This window comes from Catharus ustulatus, chromosome 5, assembly GCF_009819885.2.
Source record: "Catharus ustulatus isolate bCatUst1 chromosome 5, bCatUst1.pri.v2, whole genome shotgun sequence".
NCBI lineage: Eukaryota > Metazoa > Chordata > Aves > Passeriformes > Turdidae > Catharus > Catharus ustulatus.
Window position 1 is genome coordinate 559,099 of NC_046225.1, and position 18,174 is coordinate 577,272.

General features: G+C 44.3%; 1 protein-coding gene across 4 annotated transcripts in view; it reads left to right on the top strand.

The window, feature by feature from the left end:
- LOC116996623 (probable bifunctional methylenetetrahydrofolate dehydrogenase/cyclohydrolase 2) overlaps window positions 1-18,174 on the top strand; it is a 33,631-nt gene that overhangs the window by 11,192 nt on the left and 4,265 nt on the right. Inside the window, exons 7-9 of one of the 4 annotated variants that reach the window (XR_004417974.1) lie at window positions 3,667-3,792; window positions 5,663-5,779; window positions 10,640-10,726. Coding sequence is in view for 3 of the 4 variants with exons in the window: in XM_033060478.1 (XP_032916369.1) it covers window positions 3,667-3,792; window positions 10,640-10,752 (239 nt within the window). In the remaining variant the exon portion in view is untranslated. Of the gene's footprint in view, window positions 1-3,666; window positions 3,793-5,662; window positions 5,780-10,639; window positions 10,908-14,845; window positions 14,936-18,174 lie in introns of those variants that run through there. The other 3 variants (XM_033060480.2, XM_033060478.1, XM_033060479.2) reach the window with 3 other exon arrangements.

Sequence of the window (18,174 nt, forward strand, 5' to 3'; positions counted from 1 at the left end):
GTGTTGCAGTGGGGAGGAATTCTCACTGTAGGAAGGGAAGTGATTGGGCTCTTTGTTCTTGCCCTTCACATTTGCAGACTCATAAACTGTTTCTCGTCACATGTGACACCTTTCCCTTAGGGAGACTTCAGAGTGAACTCAAGATTGGGAACCAGTCCGTGCATAGTTTATACAGGTGTAATTATGTAAATTAAAGCATTCTCTGTGCCATGGAAAAATCATGAGTCATTTAAATTTTGACAGGAGGGTTTCTTTAAGTCAGCTGAGGCTGCGTTCGTAAAACCACGGTATCATTCCCCCGCTGTTAGAATTAAGGCCAACCTTGCCAAATTAACTGAAGGTTTGGCTAACCTACGTTATTAATGGCTGGATTTTTTTTTTTCTCTTTTACAATTTCCATGTCAAGAGAAAGAATGGCCATTTCCTAGAGAAAAGGGACTGAAAGATCACTGTCTATACTCTTTTCAATAGAAATATAAATTAATTTTGAAAACAAACATCCCAGTTTACTATTACCTTGATAAAATTCTGGGTCCCTTTTGCAGCTCAGGGATATCATCCTTCTCTTGTACTGTTTTGTAGAACTACAAGAGGGTCTTTTCTCCTCCCTTTTCCCCTCTTTCTCATGCTCAAGACCCAAGACTTCCTGACGAGTTTTCTAGACGAAGACAGTTATCTGTCTAAAGCTTCTCACTTCCTGTTGAAATGAGGTGCCCTTTCCTTCAGGGTTTAACTTCACTGCCTCTTTCCCAAGGCAGACCAGGAGCAAAACACAACTTATTTGTCCCACATCTTGTTGTTCAGCTGTGGGTCTGACCAGATTTCACCTTTCATCCAAATTCATTGCTTCCATTTTCATCATCTCTTCTGATTTTTGTGCTGAATGTGGTTTGTCATTGTTTATGCTTGGGGTTAAATGTTCCAGTAGCAGTTCAGCCATGTTTACCTTTCACATTATTTTCCTTGTGTCATTTCTAACAGGAGCATGATACAGCACTCATTACACAACTTGAGATAGACTTGGAATGATGAAAAAACCTAGGGCTAGGTTGTGCAAACAGCACACAGCCCTACCCCAGTGGGTGCCCTGGGGAAAGCTGTGCTTTACAAAGGTGGAATCACTCCAACCTTCCTTTTGTTACATGAGAACTGTGCGTGTTGTACCTTTGGGATCACACACTCCCCGGAAATGGGTGACCTGTTCAGTGAGTGTTGCAAAAAAGCTCACTTGTACCCTGCCAGGTTGGAACAGCTGCTTTTACAGGTCACTGCAGAAGATGTGCAAAGGGAAAAGAGCCTTTTTGTGTGTGCCTGCCTGGAAGACCAGGATTCTTTTTCCTGTGTAGTACTTTTCTGTAAGAGCCATCTGCATCCTGGCTCCTGGTGGGTGACTTGGTGCAGTGAGTCTGTTCTGACCTGGTGCTCCACCTCAGTACTTTTCTGTTCAATTACATTCATGGTTTTGGTAATAGTTCAAATCAGGTGCTTCTTTTCTCTGTTACTCCTGAGTGTGAGAAGATCCCATCTTTGTGTGCTGTCTCATTTATTTGCCCAGTCTCGGGGCACCAGTTTTCCTGCTTACTTGGATTGTAGCTATCCATTGCAGTTTATTCCTTCCTTCTTGTTCCTACCCAACTCCTTGCATCTTAAGTTCCAACAATGCTGCTCTTTTCCAGCCTACCCCTCCCTAAAATCTCTTTCAGTACCACACAGCTTTTGGTTTTCTATCCCAAGCATGGTGTTTCGTGTTAAGCACACCTGACACTTTGAATCCCACCACAGCATTTCCTATCTGGGCATGCTATCCCTGCCTGCAGAGACATCCCATGGAGTCTGGTTTTTTTGCCGTGGGCCCAGCCCCATGGCAGGACTGTGAGTGCAGCTTTACCCAGCAGTGCTCTTAAAGCCTCTGCAGGACTCTTCAACCAGCCATTGCTGCTCCTGCTCCCTGGGCTTCCCAGTCTTCTGAGACAAACAGGGCTCATCTGCCTGCTGGTTCTGGAGGGGGGTAAAGAGAAAAAGTAATGACTGTGCCAAATGCCAGATCAACCTCTGCTTGGACTACTTGTGTTGTCCCCTGGGACATGATCTGTAGTCCTCTTGTGTAGGAAGTGCTGGTTAATCAGACCTTCTATTCTGGGTAGCTTTCTTAGAAATCAGCTGTTTCACATTCCTTGCATCTAACTCAGATTAGGCCTTGTTTTCCTTTGTTTGAAATGTGATTGATCATTTTCTACTAAAATTAGCAGTGAGAGGTTTTCCCATATTCTTCAGTCAGTGTATTTTAGGAAAAGCTGCTCTAATGTTTATCCCTGCCTACTTGGTATGTAAAGTAGGTTTAAGTAAATAGATATGCTCATTTGGTTTGGGGGTTAGTTCATTTGTAGCTATTAAATATTTGGCGTGTTATCAAACCGTTCTGCAGAGGGTGTAACTGTGCAGCTTCTGTTAATGTGCTTCCAGCCCTATCACACATGGATCATTTACCCCCATAAGGCTGAGGCCTTATCCAATTACCAGCCAGGTTGCCATGGATTACATCAGAGGGGGATCAAGGAGATGCAGTCAGATGTTATCAAATGGGCTAGGAAAGAGTTGGAGATCTTGGCTTGCTCAACATGAGAAGCAGTGTTTCAAGCGGGTGTCTTATGGGGGAGTGAGAAATGGAGAGCAAAGAGTGTTCTGGAATTGCCTGTATCCAAATGACTGAAGTGGCTGTGCTCCAGCACTGCACATGGAGCCAGAGCCCTGTACTGCAGCGCTTCCCTCCAATAAAACTGCAGTTTAAACCCTATGGATTTGGTTTCTTTTCCTTTTTGCCTTCTCCCCACCTGAGAGAAAGCTGCTTTGAGGGGGAGAGGGGAGTTCAGACTCAGTTTTTATAGATAGTGCAACATTTCTCTCAGAACAAAAAACTGATGGAATTGCTCAAGAAGCAAGGTGAATTGTAATTTTTAACTTGGAAATTCCCATTACTGGAAGTTTGAGGTTGCATGGTAGCGAGGAAATTCCTGACAGGAGTCGTGTAGCCATGGATGCATGTCATTATCTGGACTTTGAAGTGACCATTTAGGTTCTCTAGGTCCTGATTAAAGCACAGATTCATGACGAATATCAAGGCTTTTCACATATAGATGTGTGGAAGAAGGACAGTGCATATGAAAAAGCCGAGTTGGCTCCTTGTGGCTGTTTTGGCTGGAATTTCTTAATAGCCAAGAACTCCTACCCCAGGACACCACAGAGATGCAGCCCACAAGGTGTGCAGTGCCTGGCTGGGCCTCTCAGGTCAGGTGCAGAGGTCTCCCAAATTGGTGTTCATAGCAAGTGTTTTGTGCTCTGTGGGAGTCAGTGTTGTGTTCTGGGATTGCTGTAACTATTGAAGTCCCATACTGGTTGAGTGTGTTTCTTGAACCAAAACCAATCCCATGGCACAACTTTTGGTGGGATGTTTTTTTGGATTTTTTTCATTTTTTCTGTAGTAGTAATTACAAACTGTGTGCAGTTGAGGAACAGTTGTTTTCAATGTGGGGTGTATCAAGAGCTATTCAACTGAAAGAATTCTATTTTGTTCATGCATAGCTGTGCATGCACACTGCTTGATATCATTCAAAACTGATAACCTCAGACTACCTGGCCAGGTAATTAAGTGTGTGTTGGTGATTCCAGGTATCCCAAAGTTGATTACAACTGATATGGTCAAAGAAGGTGCAGCTGTGATTGACGTAGGCATCAACCATATCCATGATCCTGTTACAGGAAAAACCAAATTAGTTGGGGATGTGGACTTTGAAGGTCAGTGAAACACTCTTTATACAAATCTGTTGGATAAATATATTGCAGTTTGTAGGATTCACTTATGGTAAATTTTTGGAGTAGGCAGTGTCTCAAACATTGTTTTCAGGATTTTAAAAATAATTTATTTACTTAAATAAGAACACAGATCTATCTGCTCTTGAGAAATGGTGTGTTATTTAGGAGATGAAGTGTTAGTTGTAATTACAGGTACCAGTAGCCTGTAAGAGATGCAGGTGAGCTCTTCTGGCAGTGGTGCAGAAGGTGCTTGTGTCCAGTTTCTTTTGTACTTTGCGTTTGTGAAATGTTTGGAAAGCTGTCAATGAAAACAGTTTCTGCTCTTGCTCAAGCACAGGGTCTCCTGCTATTCATAGTAATGATTATTAAACCACAGCTTCTCAAAGCCTCCTTTTGCACTCTTCCTCTGTACTTGTCTGTGAAAATGTTAACTTGGCTTTACCAATACCCTTTGTGCTGAAGTTTAATGTGGGTTCATCTAAAAGTGCTTAACATCTTGGTCCAAGCCTAACAGATAAAAATTGTTGTTACCTATTGATCTTTTTATGTTTAACTTGTTGCAGAGCAAGTTCACAATGTATTTCGATTCAATATCTCTGCTCTGGAGGAGCTCCAGACTGGAATAGCAGGATTGTTGCACTTATAGGCAGGGTTGAGTGTGGGAAGCTTAGACAGCATTTACCCACATTATTAATGGTTCTCAACAGTTCCTTATTTTGATAAGTATGAAAATCACCCACAGGTTTTTTTTCACAGTTATTAACATCTTGGCTGGCATAATGTCTCAAAACTTAATTATATTCAGAATGGCTTTAGCCAGCTGTATGTGTAATTACATCACTCCCTCAGTTCCCTGCTGCTTTTACTCATCATGCATGTTACCTGTCTGTTAAAGTCTGTGAAATTGCCTGCATGAGTGTAGCTGAGCGACTGTCTTGGAATGCGCTTGGAAATGCGCAACTGCCTGTGTGCAACAGAGCTCCAGGGAAATAAGCTTTTGGAGGACAGCTTGAAAAGTTTTATCTTTTCTTACCCTGTCTGGGGTATCACAAATAAAGGGTTCTATTTTCTGTTTTCAGAGCTGAACTAAAGCACAGAGAGTTTTCAGGTGTTTGGTTTGCTTTAGCAGGTATGGCAGTACGAAAGCTGTAACTTTGAGAAACACGGACCTGCATCCTCCTTGTTTGTTTTCTCTCCAAACATGGGACCTTGTGCCTGCAATAAAGGTGTAGATTCAGTGGCAAGGCTGTGATTCAGAGTTTCAGCAATGCGCTGTATCTGTCTCGTCATGTCTGCTGTGGGTTGTTCTTGAGATTTTACCTGGGGGGAGGGAAGATCCAAAAAAGAGTCAGGAATTTCAGCTTGGATTATGCCACTGCAGTTACAAGTAGCATTTCACTGTGCATTGCCAAAGGGAAGTTGTTGTTGGTTCATTGGTATCGGTGAAAGTTTCACTAAATCTTTAACAACAACAGAAAGCATCCCAGTGTATACAGTCCTGAATGCTAGCAAGGAAACCACCCTTGGCAAGTACTTGATCTGGCAGTTAGGAAATTGAACAAGCCAGCATGTTTGTATAGCAAATAATTTTATCCTTTTCCCTGCTTGATCACTTGGCTGAATCTCTGTTTAAGCCAAGAGAAAATGGTTCATGCAGATTAAGGCCAAGCACATAAACGGCTGGCACGATGTGTGGCACCCGTGTAACATCACGTAGCCCACCAGTATTTATTGTCCCTTCATCCACTTCTTTAGAAGAAAAATGTGGCTCTGGGGAGAGCAGAGGTTTAAGTGGGCAATCAGAGTTCAAATTTCAGTTACAAAAATAGATGAAAATGGCTTCTTTCACCAGGTTATCTGGCTGAAAAGTTCCTGTAGTGGAAGTTAATTTAATGAGATGGGTGGAAGGTGTTTTGATTCAGTTGCTTATCTTGGCTATACTTGGATCCCATCTTCTGATCTCTGCAGGGTAGGTGAGAGAATGACTGTTATTTTTATCTCTTTAACAACAGAAGGATGCATTTAAATTGTTCTTGTCTTTTGTTGTAAAATTCAGTGTACACCTTTGTGAAAACAATGGAATTCCTTTAAATAGTATTTGTGATTTCCCGCATCCCCACATGTCCTCTTTATTTTGATGCTCCAAACAACATCCACATCAAAGAACATTAGTTGCTTGGTCCAGGGTAGTTTGCTGTGCAGTTCCAAGTGTCTAAAAGAACAAGACAGGAGAACACTGTTCACGTGGAGGTCAGCTGCAAAGCACTGAGGTACCCAGCCTGATACTGCAGGGATGTATTAAACTGCATGTGCAGCTCTCCATGTAAAACCATCACAGCACATGGACAGTGCCTCCTTATCTTTGGAATTTGCACAAATCTGTGGTCAGGGGAGTGGCTGTCCTGGCTTCTGGGAGCCTTAGGAGGAAGAGTGAAAGTGGCAGGGAGGAGGAGAAGCAGTGGCATCCCTGTGTGATCCCCAGCGCCATTTTAGCTGCTGTTGGGCAGCGAGTTTCAGTGGCAGAAAGGGAGATCTGTTTCTGTGAAGAGTGTAGGGCCTGTGTGGGTGTACTTGGCCCTGTTTTATAGGCTTTTGTTGCCACAGCTATAATGCCAAGGGAGGAGGAGGGCTACAAGGACCAGGAACATGAAATAAAGCAACAACTTACCCAGAACATTTAGCTGAAACAGCTCTTTTGGGTGGAGCATCATTTCCAGGAGTAACTGGTAGGGCAGGGTAGTAACACACCACTGTAGCAGCTCACCTTTGCAAGTGGAGCTGGAAATACCAATGAAACCAAAGTTGCTTGTATTTCTTTAAAATTCCTTCCTTATTTTTTACAAACAGCAGTGCTTATTGTTGGGCCTTCATTAGATGCCTATGTAGGAAAGAAATCCTTTGTGCAAGATCTTTGTTGGGTGATGTTCTTGTTATACCAGTGGAGGGCTTTGCACATGAGAACTGTTCTTTCTGACTTGCCAGTGTGAAAGAGATTCTGGAAAATTGGTGCCACCATGAGCAGAAGAAGAGCAGAAGAGAATCGCGACAAGAACTTGGTGTGGTCCGAGTTGGTGGGCCTATATTATGCATTTTCTCTGAATGAGATGGACCACCACAGTGTTCAAATCCAATTAATTGGTGGAAGTGGTGGTCCTGCAGCTGCACCTGGGCAGCAGAGTGCAGGGAGCCTGGGCTCTGTGACAGCAGCTGTGTCTGACGGTGTTTGCTGCCTCTCTGCGTTCACTGCGATACCTGCCCGGCTATGGGCTGCTCCTCGCTTATTGAATCCTTTCCAAATGAGCTCCCTGTGGAGCTTTCCCAAACAGTGGTCACAAAAACAGGATGTGGATGTTCCAGGTGCTTTTGCTGTAACTTTTTGGTTAGTTTCTCAGTTGATTTTAAAGATGTGGCATTCATTTTGCCGTGAAAGTGGAGTCTAGTTTGTGTAACCAGGTCACCATATTGCTGCCCTGCAGACATGAGGGGCACCATTGGCTGTTGTGCTCCATGAGTGCAAGGAATGAATCAGAGGGTTGCTGTCAGGCTGTGACAGAAACCAGAAGGCCGTGCTGGGGTCAGTGAGCTGCAGCAGGACCAGTCAAGGTTCTGCACAGAAGGTGTTGTTCAGGGGCCTTACTGATATGTACCCACTGTTTGAGTTACAGCACTGGGCCATGATTCCTTGGCTTTCCTTTATATTGCAGTTAGAATAGCTGCAGTTAGAGAAACAAGGATAAGGAAAAGAAGGAGCTCTGAGAAATGGGATAGATGCTTGCTGGTTGGTATCCCACAGTGTGTAGTTACAGGAATCTCAGAACGTGGAGCAGAACATGGGCTATCTAGTGTGACTGCTGAGCGCATGGTTTCACACTTGGGCAGCGCTGCAGGGATGCAGGGATCTGCTGTAGCTTTACAGGGACTCGTAAAGCTGTGTGGAAACAGTGCTTAGGCAGGAATTGCTCTGCATCACTTAATGCAGATGCACAAGACCCAGAACTGCCTTCAGGTTGAGACTTGCCATTGGTTTGTGTGATTAACCCTATTAGGTGTCTGATGTCCTCAGCTTTAAAGGAACCTAGGAATGAAGGGCTGTTTCCAAAGCAGTGGATCCTGTTTTTCAAGGAAACAATCTACATTTCATTCCTTCTGAAGAATCAAAGGAAGATTTCAAGGTTCTACAGAAGCTGCAAAATAGCAGCTCCTCCCCCATAGGCGTCTAACTTGCGTTTTCCAGATTGTCAGGGGAAGGCCTGGGAGACCAGCACACATCTGGAGAAAGCAGGGGTAAAGCTGTGGACTAAGTTTATTCCTGACAAGCAGCAGCAGGACCTGATGGAACTGCCAGAACAGCACCTCACCTGCCCACATGAGATCAGTGACACACTTGTGTGCTGTGTGAGAACTGTGCTTTGGCCTGTTTCACCTGAGCAGGAAAGGAAAGTACTGACGTTTTTGAGGCCAGGCTATCTTCCCCCTTTGGTCACTGGCATTCATCTTGGAAAACTGCACTCTCCATATCTGTATTTACTCTTACCAATGGAAACTTATCAGATGGTAGTTTCCCCTGCACAGACACCTGTTGTATGTTCAAAAATGTGGATCAGCTTTGTGCATAAGCAATCTGGGTGGTTTTATGCTAAGTGACACAGAATTTGGCTTCTGCCACACCTACCCACAGGGATTTCCATAATGGTGAAATATGGGCTGAGGAATTCCCCAACAACTTGGGAAAACAGTGCACTGTGTGTTTCCTGCTGGGTAGGGTTGCACCACAGGCAATGCATGTTGCACCTGACAGTCACTGGAAAGCTTTCTTGAGGAAATGCCTGGTCTGCTTGTGGGTTGTGCTCTGTGTAGGTAAGGTAGGAGCAGTCTGAATAACACCACAAAAAGAGGTAGGTAACATTGCCATGGAAACAAACATGTTTCAGTGTGAAGTGCCCTACAGTGTTTTTTGTGTTAAGGGCTGTGTTTTCTTCAGATGTGGATGCATTTCAATAATTGACATTAATCTGAGAATTCAAAGTAACTGTTTTAACTGTAAGCACCCATTTAAAATGGTAGGTGCTTCAAATAGTATGACTACTAAGAAAGTTAATTATCTGTGTTTGAGAGGATTAAGAGTAACTGTCATGACATTTTAATTAATTTGTTGTATTTTACAGCTGAAAAAAACCGCATTGTAGCTTGATTTCCTTTCTGTGTATTTTAACAGTATATCTGGTGGTGCCAGTCAGCAGAGTAATTAAAACCCTCCTGGTTATATGTACCATCTCTCCTCAGTGAGGGTTGATCCTCTGTTCTTCACTTCAGTGAGATATTAGCTGTTAACTTTGTGAATGCTCTTGTGAGGTCCCTGCATGGGGGGTTCAAACAGCTTTTTATTAATTTCATTTACCCCTGCTCTTCAAATCTAATAAACATCATTTCCCAAAACCCCCAATATGCACTTTTTCAAATTATTTTATTATAATTCTGTTTGAGACCTCCTTATTCCCTTCTTATTCCTGGCACTTAAGCATCACATAGTTTAAAGAGATTCAAGATAAACCCACTTAAAGCAGTAGCAAGTGATCATGTTTGTTCTAAAGCCAAGTGCCTAGTTTTCCATTTCTTTACCTCTCCTTATAGCCAGGCAGAGTCTGCTCTGTAGTGACTTCAGTGGAATTGAATGTGTCTGTCAGTTATGCTTGCTCAGTTGTCTCCTGTGTGTGTGCCTTTTTCAAAAGCAATGCTTCTGCAAGCGGGGTATGATTTACCAACAACTTACTACTAAGCAAGCCAAAAAAATCCCCAAACTAACAAATATTGCTACGTTATGTGAGTTCCTCATACAGACAGGCTAACTTAAATGCACTCAAGGTGTACACTGAATTTGAATAGTCTAACGTGGCTCATGGTTGGAGATCATTAATCAGTAAGATTTTCTTTTGTGATACTTCAGAAAGATCTGCCCCTTTGCATCCTGGTTTAATCTAGGCACCCTAGTGACACTGATTAAAAAAAGAAGTATTCTCTGGAGGAAGCGAGTGTTGGTGGCGGAAATTGCCATGGGAATTTTGCCACTACAATTGTATTTCTCCTTGAAGACAACTCTCATCTTTGTTGTCTATATTGTGAAGCAGAAAACCAAATCAAATCAAAGATTGTATTCTCTCCCTGTACAGTTTTAAGTTTCCTTCTGTGATCGTGGGGTGTCTTTTTAGGATGTGGGGGACAGAGGCTGACTAGATGACATTGCTGCTGCTCTGCTGTCATGGCAGCAGTTCCAGCAGCCTCCTGCTCTGCAGGCTGCTCCTCAGGAGCACAGAGTTGTCCTTACCTACAGAGTGGGATCCTCAGCCTCTATAGCACTCCTGGATATTGCTAGTGCAGTGTCCCAACTGGTAGATGGGGGTGATGCCCATCCATGCTGCTCCCCTGGGCTCATCCTACCTGGTGTCACCCAGATGTTCCTGGAACAGCTGGTCAGGCAGGTCCTGTGGGCAAAAATTGTAATTTGGGATTAACCTTGCATCTGTCGGAGCACAGGCTGTGTGAGTACCTGTGCTGCTGTGGGGAAAGGGCAGCGTGCTGCAGGCAGATCAGCTGGAGCAGGTTGTGAAAGGCTGGCCCAGAGCTAGCCCTGGGTGATGGATTTGGTGAGGAGAGCCTTGCAGCCCGGGTCCTGGCCGTGTTCCATCCCTGCCGTGGCTACAGAATGCTGCTGCCTTGGCTTGTCCCTTCCCTGCAGTACCTGCCAGTCACAGCCCTCCGTGCGTACCTGGGCTGCAGAAGGGAAGAAGGGTTGGGAACACTCTTAGTCAATGATTTTTCTCTTTTCTCTTAGAAGTGAAGAAGAAGGCTGCCTTTATCACGCCGGTGCCGGGAGGAGTAGGACCTATGACTGTTGCAATGCTTCTGAAGAACACACTCCTGGTTGCTAAAAAACTCATTTACTAGAGCAAACGGGTTACTTTGGAAGAAGAATCTGAGTTGTTGTATTTATTGATGCACAAAATGTTTATTTTTTGCTACAGATATATTTATTTCTACATTGCATTTATTTTTTCATGTCAAATATGTTAAATCTGATGGTTTATAAAATGTTCAAATACTTTGTTACCTCCTACTGACTTATTGGGAGCAAAGATGATCTGGAGAATGCAGCCTACACAGGTATGTTGGTGGTGGGGGTCAATTACATGTTTGAGAATCAAGAATGAAGCATAAATTACAACTGAACCTATGTATTGGGGAAGTTACCAAGATCTTGTAAACACTTGGGACCTGTTCAAACAATATAAAAACGAAGGCATGCTAGATATCTTTTAAGTACATGGTTTGGGTTCTGAGGTCACTAAGCACTCTAGGTGCAGTTCAGAGTCCTTAAATAATTTTTTGAACACTTAGAGCCAGCAGTACTGTTGGCATGAAGGCAAATGTTGGATAAATGTTTTTAAATAATCAAATAAGCTTGAATGCTGGTGAAATTCCGACTGTAAGCATCTGCAAGAGGTAAGCATGAATAAATAACTAGAGTTGAGGCTGGAATTCTTTTTTTTTTTCGTGTCTGGACAAATGGTTTTGGTGCATAATATCCCTATGTCACAAAAACTCCTCAAACTTGAGCAGTTGAGTAAAATTGAATGGAATTGAGTGGAATGTAGTTATGTACAACATATGTAGTGTGGCAGGAGATGCAAAGGAGGAGAAAACCAAAACTTTATCCCTGATTAAATATTTTTGTTGGAACTTTAAGCCACTTAATTATTCTACTATTTTGTGAAAATGCATGAAGAGGGCTGTTTTTAGTCCCTGTTGTGAGCCTTGGCTTCAATGGCCACAATATTTGGCTGGTTAGAGAAGAGCATAGGGGATAAGATCAGTATGTTTCTATTCCCAGAAGTTGGTCCCTGATGGATCCAGAGCAGTCCTCTGCAGTGTAGAACTTGTAGTGGAGTTGCTGCTGAGATGCCAGTGCAGCTGTGTGTGCTCTGGTGACATTCCCACTGGAGGCAGTGGTAGATCTTGGGGATCTCCATGTTTTTCTCCCGGCTGGGATTACTGGTTTATTTTCTTTGGGAGCCTTAGGTGTTTGCTTGTGAGCTATAGGGAACTTGGGGAAGGAAAAGGACTATGGCTCAGTTCTGTTGCCATTGAAGGGAAAAAGGCACTCACTGTGATAAAGAAGTCAAGCTGGAGCATAATTTCCATGCTTTGTGGTGGACTTTGAGAGTTTGCTTTGGCAGGATGGTTAGTAAATATATAATGCCAGTGGTGCAGACATTTGCTTGTCTTTGTAAATGTAAGTGGTAATACAAATTTATGTGGTAACATAAGTGGTAGGAGGATCAAGGCACCTTTGGAGACTGTACTTGGACTGATCAGCCCGTGACTGAGAGATGGAATAAAACTTGTTCACTGTTACCTTGGTCTTGCTGGAGGGTGTTGATGTGGTTTGGGGCATGGTTGTGTGCTTCCTTTGTTTACTGTCAGCGCATGGGGAGACCCTGCACGTTCAGTCCTTGCTGTGCCCATTTGCACTGCAGTTGTTGTCTTTGATCTAACTCAGATCATCTCTGTGTTTTTTGATGGAATCACCCTTTATGGCACTGTGCTTGTGTCCCTTGAGCGAGCCTGCCTGTGTCATGTCCTACAAGCAGGTCACTGTGCATCGCAGCATTGTGCATCTGCTGTCTGCAGGGCTGCTGGAGGCATCTGTGAGAGTGCTCTGCTGGGAGAGCATCCAGAAGGAGCCTCCAGAGGGAAGGGCCCATTAGACAGCCCAAAACGCACGCTAGTGTGCCCGACCTGGTCAAGGTTTGTGCAAGGACAAACGCCCTGCGGCAGACAGAGCACGGCCTTGCCCACTGCAGCCTTGTCCCAGGCCTACCACACCCATTGTGTTGCCTCATGACAAAGCCTCCTCAGGGATTCGGGGCAGATTAAACTGCCATTGTGCAGCTGAGTGTTGAAAGCAAGGCTCATGAACCTCATCCCTGCTTGGGATTGATAGCAGAGGTTATCCAGGCAGGCATAAACACTCCTGTCCATCCAGGGAGCGTGCAAGTTGCACTCAATCAGTGTGCAGGCATGCAGTAATTCAGGATAGCAAAGGAAGGGAAAAGCCTCCTGGAATGCAGTCCATGAGCAGGAAAAGGCATAATTAAAATATGCATAACTAGGTTGTGTTTTTCCCTTAAGAAGTGAAGTGGTTAGATGTAACCCTACAGATCACTGAGGAGAGTGCAGTGGAGAGGGAGAACTTGAGCTAACCAGGGTTATGAGGGCAGTTATTAGAAGACTTTTGGTTTGAAATTATAAAAATTGTGAAATGTTTTTGTTGCTTGGAGCTCACGGTTGAGGAAGTGAGAGTTGCTGCTGAGGTGAAGCATGTAGCTCTCCTTTGGTCAGTCACGTTGTTGATGCCTGTGTTACTGAGCTGGGCTTTTCCAATTACCTGCTCTAGTCTGGGCACATCAGTACCCTTCGGAGAGACCAGTCTTACTTGTTCTGAGCTGCCTGTGACCAAGGAAGCTGGACAGTGTTTGGAACTGTGGAGAGTGGTTTAGTACTAGAAGCGTGTTTGGCAGGTCTGTTCTAGAGACCCTGCAAACACTCTGAAAAGTATGGTTGTTCTCATTAAGCATAGTCACTTCTTGGAGAGGCAGAGATGGCCGTTTCTGGCAGAAATGAAGGAATCTATTGCTATGGGAGGCAGCAGCTGACCTGCTCTTTCAGTCTGTGTTTGCTCAATGCCTGTGTCCGGCCAGCTCTGGCCTTGTGTCCTGCAGCTCCAGCCAGCAATCCCAGGCCTCGCACTGACCAGTGGGCTGCCTTGCTTCCAGGGCTGTGCACAGCCAGGCTGACCGGAGAGTGATGAGCACAGCCCTCAGGCTGTGGGCCTGGGATCAAAGGCCTCCCGCTGGCAGTCACTGATGAACAACATCATCCATTATCTTTGTGTCTGGTCGCTGCCTCATCTCGGCACTAGCAGTTCCTCTTCTGGATGGCAGGGACTGAGGGACAGGGAGGACCAGAGGAGGAACATGAGCAGAGCAAGGACTGCTCTCTGCACTCTGAACTCTCGTGCAGCATCCTGAGGGTGAATATCCTCCTGGAAGTCGTGTAAGACCTACATTGTGAAGGGAACACTACATCTTCTCATCGTGTTTTGCTCACCTTTGTTTTGCTGTTTTTTTGTTCTTCTCCTCTGTCAGATTCCTGGTCTCACTCTAAAACTGTACCTTTGCCTGCACAATTATGCCCACAGGTAATAGGAAACCAGGGTTTCAAAAGAAAACCTGATGCCATTGCTAGATAATAGCAGTTTCCTAAATAAATGTGTGGTTGCCCCGGGGGTTAGGTTGTTACCAGATGCACCTTTTCTTGATTGGTGAGAACAGGAGATGACGCTTCCTGGCATATAAGTGCAAGAGAAAACACGGGAGCACAGATAAGCAGAGCAAGCAAGCCACCTGGAAAGAAGACCTGAGAAGGCATTAAAGCAGCTGCCTGCCATGGCATTTGGAATGCTAATCTATATTTTGCTGAAAGGTAGGTTTGGAAGAGGCTTTTCTGTGCTGTGAGATCCAAGGCTTTGTTAAACAGCCTTTCTCTCCTTCTGAGATAGATGCTGGGTTGGGGGTGTGCAGAGACATTGGGAAGCAGAGCTAACTCAGCATTTGAAACCTGGATGAAATTTTAACTGATAGGGTATAATTTACACTCGTTGGAAATAAACTGGTAAATAGGTGTAAGGTTGTAGTATGTTATGTCTATCTGTGGTGTAAATTTGGCAAGATAGTATAATGGAAAACAAGATGGATTTGGAAAATTTGCAAACCATCATTTGTTGTTCCACAGTCATAATTACGCTGTGTCAAAAGCGAGTTTGAGGCAAGAATGCTTTAAATGAATTGTTATTGTACTGCTACCTTCTCTGGGGTTTGTTTGAAGTGCATCTTGTATGAAGTGCTTTCTGGGTGAAATGAACCTTGAATAGATATACTGAGCTTTTCTGTTCCAGTAAGCATCTATTTGCATTACACAGCAATGGGGGCACTAAGTGAAGATTCAGCTATTACTGCTTCATCCCTCAGCACTGACTTACGGAATAATTGGACAAAAAACAACGCTGAAGGTATTGCTTTTTTTGTTCTGTTTGTCTCTGTTAATCTGTCAATTAGGAAAAAAACCCAGCCAACCAACCAAAATCTGGTGTTAGCTGCTGTGATGCTCCGTCCCTTGGACACTGAGGGACTTGTGAGTTTTATTTGTGGGATGAGCCGGTTTCTTCATGGAGCCTTTGAAGCCTCTGTGGAATAAGAGCTAACACCCAGCTGGGGTAGACTCAGCAATGAGCAGCTGCAGGATCATTTAACTCAAGTTGAGTCATAATTTGAAGAAGACATTTTAAGGCTGACCTGGGTTTCTGATGGTAATTTCTGTTACTTTTACCTGGTGCTTGGTTTCTGTCGGTCCTCAGCACACACCTTAATGTGCAGAAGTGAGAATGAGCAGGCACAACTTCGAGCAATGCCACGAGTCGTTGCTCAGTAGTTTCTGTCTTTGAGGAAGGCTGTGAAATCCCAGACAGGCAAAACTGCAACAGAGTGCTGGCTGTCTCCCTTCTTCCTTTCTTTTTTCTCAATGAAATGTGTACTCAAGCTCTTCTACCTGCCAACATCTGAGAGTAGAGCTGTGTTTATCCTGCCAGCTGCATTCTTGATGTTACCTGAGATGCTGGTGATGTCACTGCTTTGGGAGAGCTCTGCGATCTGGGAATGAGGTTTTGGCAGGTCAGTAAAGGAGGAGAGGAATCTAACTGCAATACTTTTTAATGTCTCTGTACTTTACAAGGCATATAAACTGGCATACAGATCATCTTGTGTTCGTTCTGAGTCATCACAGGATGCCTTCCAAGGTTTTTTTAGTACATCTATAAGCTTTTTATTTTTTTCTCACAGCAAGTCCAGCTGTTTTATTTTTATTCCTGGTCTCTCATAATGGTACAGTGTTTTATATGCATTAATCCATGCACATACTATATGTGTGGCTTCCTTATATGCATATATACATAAAATATGTATACACACTCATGAAGTCGGGAAGGTGTTGATTTTTGACCGCAGTACTTTGGTTTATCAGAGCAGCACTGTGGTCTGGGTTAGTCTGTCTGTGACACGACTCTTGCAGAGCTGCAAACAGGAGGATAATGAAGTGGAAATATACTGTGGCTCATCAAGTGCTCTGTTTGTGTTGTTTCTAGAAAGCAGGAGCGATGGGTCATGTTTCAACAAGGAGGAGGCTGATTTACAGGGTCACAGCCGTGTCTGCAGTAGTCTGTCATCCTTTGTGGCAGCTGGACACCAGCATTTTCCTTTGAGAGAATTCCACTCAAAGGCAGAAGCAAATTCACAAGCTTTCAAGCACACATTTACACAGGGAGTTAAAGGATATTTAGGTGGACCTATTACAAAGCCAGTAAAAAGTTAATGAACAGCCTTTACAGAAAGAAGGTTGAAAAGAAATGTTTAAAAAGACACCAGAAAAACTCACTGAATCTCTCCAGTTTCCTTCACTATAAGTTCATAGTAAGATTTACTGCCAGGGTTCAATAATACTGGATTCCAAGAACATGAATTCCTGCTTCAGTATCACTGGACAAACTGGCAAATTCTTGTGGGATTCAAATAATTTGGGGACTGAGATGCTGTTTGTGGAAAACAATCAATTTCTGCTCATTCTCTGCCTGCTATTCACAAGATCTGGCCCTATTTCCTTTATTTTGCATAGGCTTTACTTGTCACCTGTGCTGGGGCCAGGGAATCTTAGGTTCAGTGATTAGCAGGGAGGGAGAAAGAGGAGCTGGGAGCTGACACAGCATGGACAAAGACCTTTTGATGGTGCTTGGGCTGACGGAGAGCCTTCATAGCAGAATGGGCAGCTAGCAGTAGGGAAGGTCTTGGCTGTGCTGGGAGAAAAAAATGGAATCTCTTGATTGCCATCAGCTGTTCCATGCAGCCTGTAATGGAGGCTGGACCTGGGTCTGAGCCCTTCCCTGCCTCCCCTTTCCCACTGCCTTTCCTCCCTGATGCACCATGACATGCACTTGAGGACTGAGCTGTCATGGTCCTGCTGGCTGACTCCTTTTGTTGCCAGTCTGTTAGTTTTGGCAAGCCCAGGCTTCCAAGTACCTGTAGCCTTGATTTCATGTCAGATCTTGCCAAGTGTATCTGTTTGAATGACTCAGTTGCAGGCAGCTGTCAAGTGCTTACATGGCATGTTTCCCTCTCCTCACGTGACATGAAAGGGCACATGGACCTGTTTATTCAACAGCTTGTTTAGTATCTGGGCGGACAGTATGATAGGAATTAACATAATGCTCTGAGGCAGACTAGGAAACCATCCTTTTTGTTTTCCAGACTCATTCTTTCAGAGGTAATTTGTACTTTTGCAATGTCAGAATAATTAGCACATGGAATTTTTGTGTGTAGACTTAATAGGTGATGTTAGCCACAATGGACCAAGCTGTTCCTCCGGATGGCGACCAAGGGATGTCTGAAATGCTTTCTAGGCAGGCTGCTCCAGGCTGACCTGGGTTTCTAATGACAGCAGCATTCAGGGAAGAGGTTCCTGAACCTGCACAAAGCCGGGTTTTCTGCAGATGTGGGTAGGTGCAAGTCTGCCACCTCCCGGCAGCACTGGTGCAAGCAAGGAGGGATTTTGGGATGTGGAAACCCATCTCATGGAAGCTGGGGTAGAGGTGGCTGGGGATTTTGTGCCTCTGAGGAGTGAATTTGTACTTTGTTTATTTTCTTTCTTCCCGTCGTGGAAGAGATGGAAATGAAAAACTAAACCTGTGCAATAGACACCTTCCCAGGGCCTAGCAGAAGAGTGGTACTTTGGGCAATGGCTAGAGGCTCCCATTGAAGGGTTATCTTTTAGTGATTTTGATTTTTCTAGCTCACTTTGTGATAAAATGGTGACTCCAAACAGTTTGTTTGAGGAGGCTCCTGGGAAAAGTGCGAATGTGCCATTGTCTATTTTTGAAACTTCCCTGCAGAGTTTAGGTAGCTGTTCTGCAGGTGCTTTAGACCTAACCAGAATGGGATTCTGCAAGTCCCTGGCATCCTGGATCTCCTTGGCATGCTGAGCCCTGCAGCTCTGCTGACCACATGCTTTCCACTGTGCTTTCCTCATCAGAGAACAGTGTACAGTGCTCCTCAGCAGCCAGCAGGGTCATCCATCTCCTCTCCCAAAAATCTGTCTTTTCTTCATGAAAATTGTGCTTTCCTAACTTTGTCCTGAAGTCTGTCCCTCTAAGGCCTGGTCCTTTGCTGACTGTGCACTTAGCCAACAAGCCTGTCTCCAGAGGTC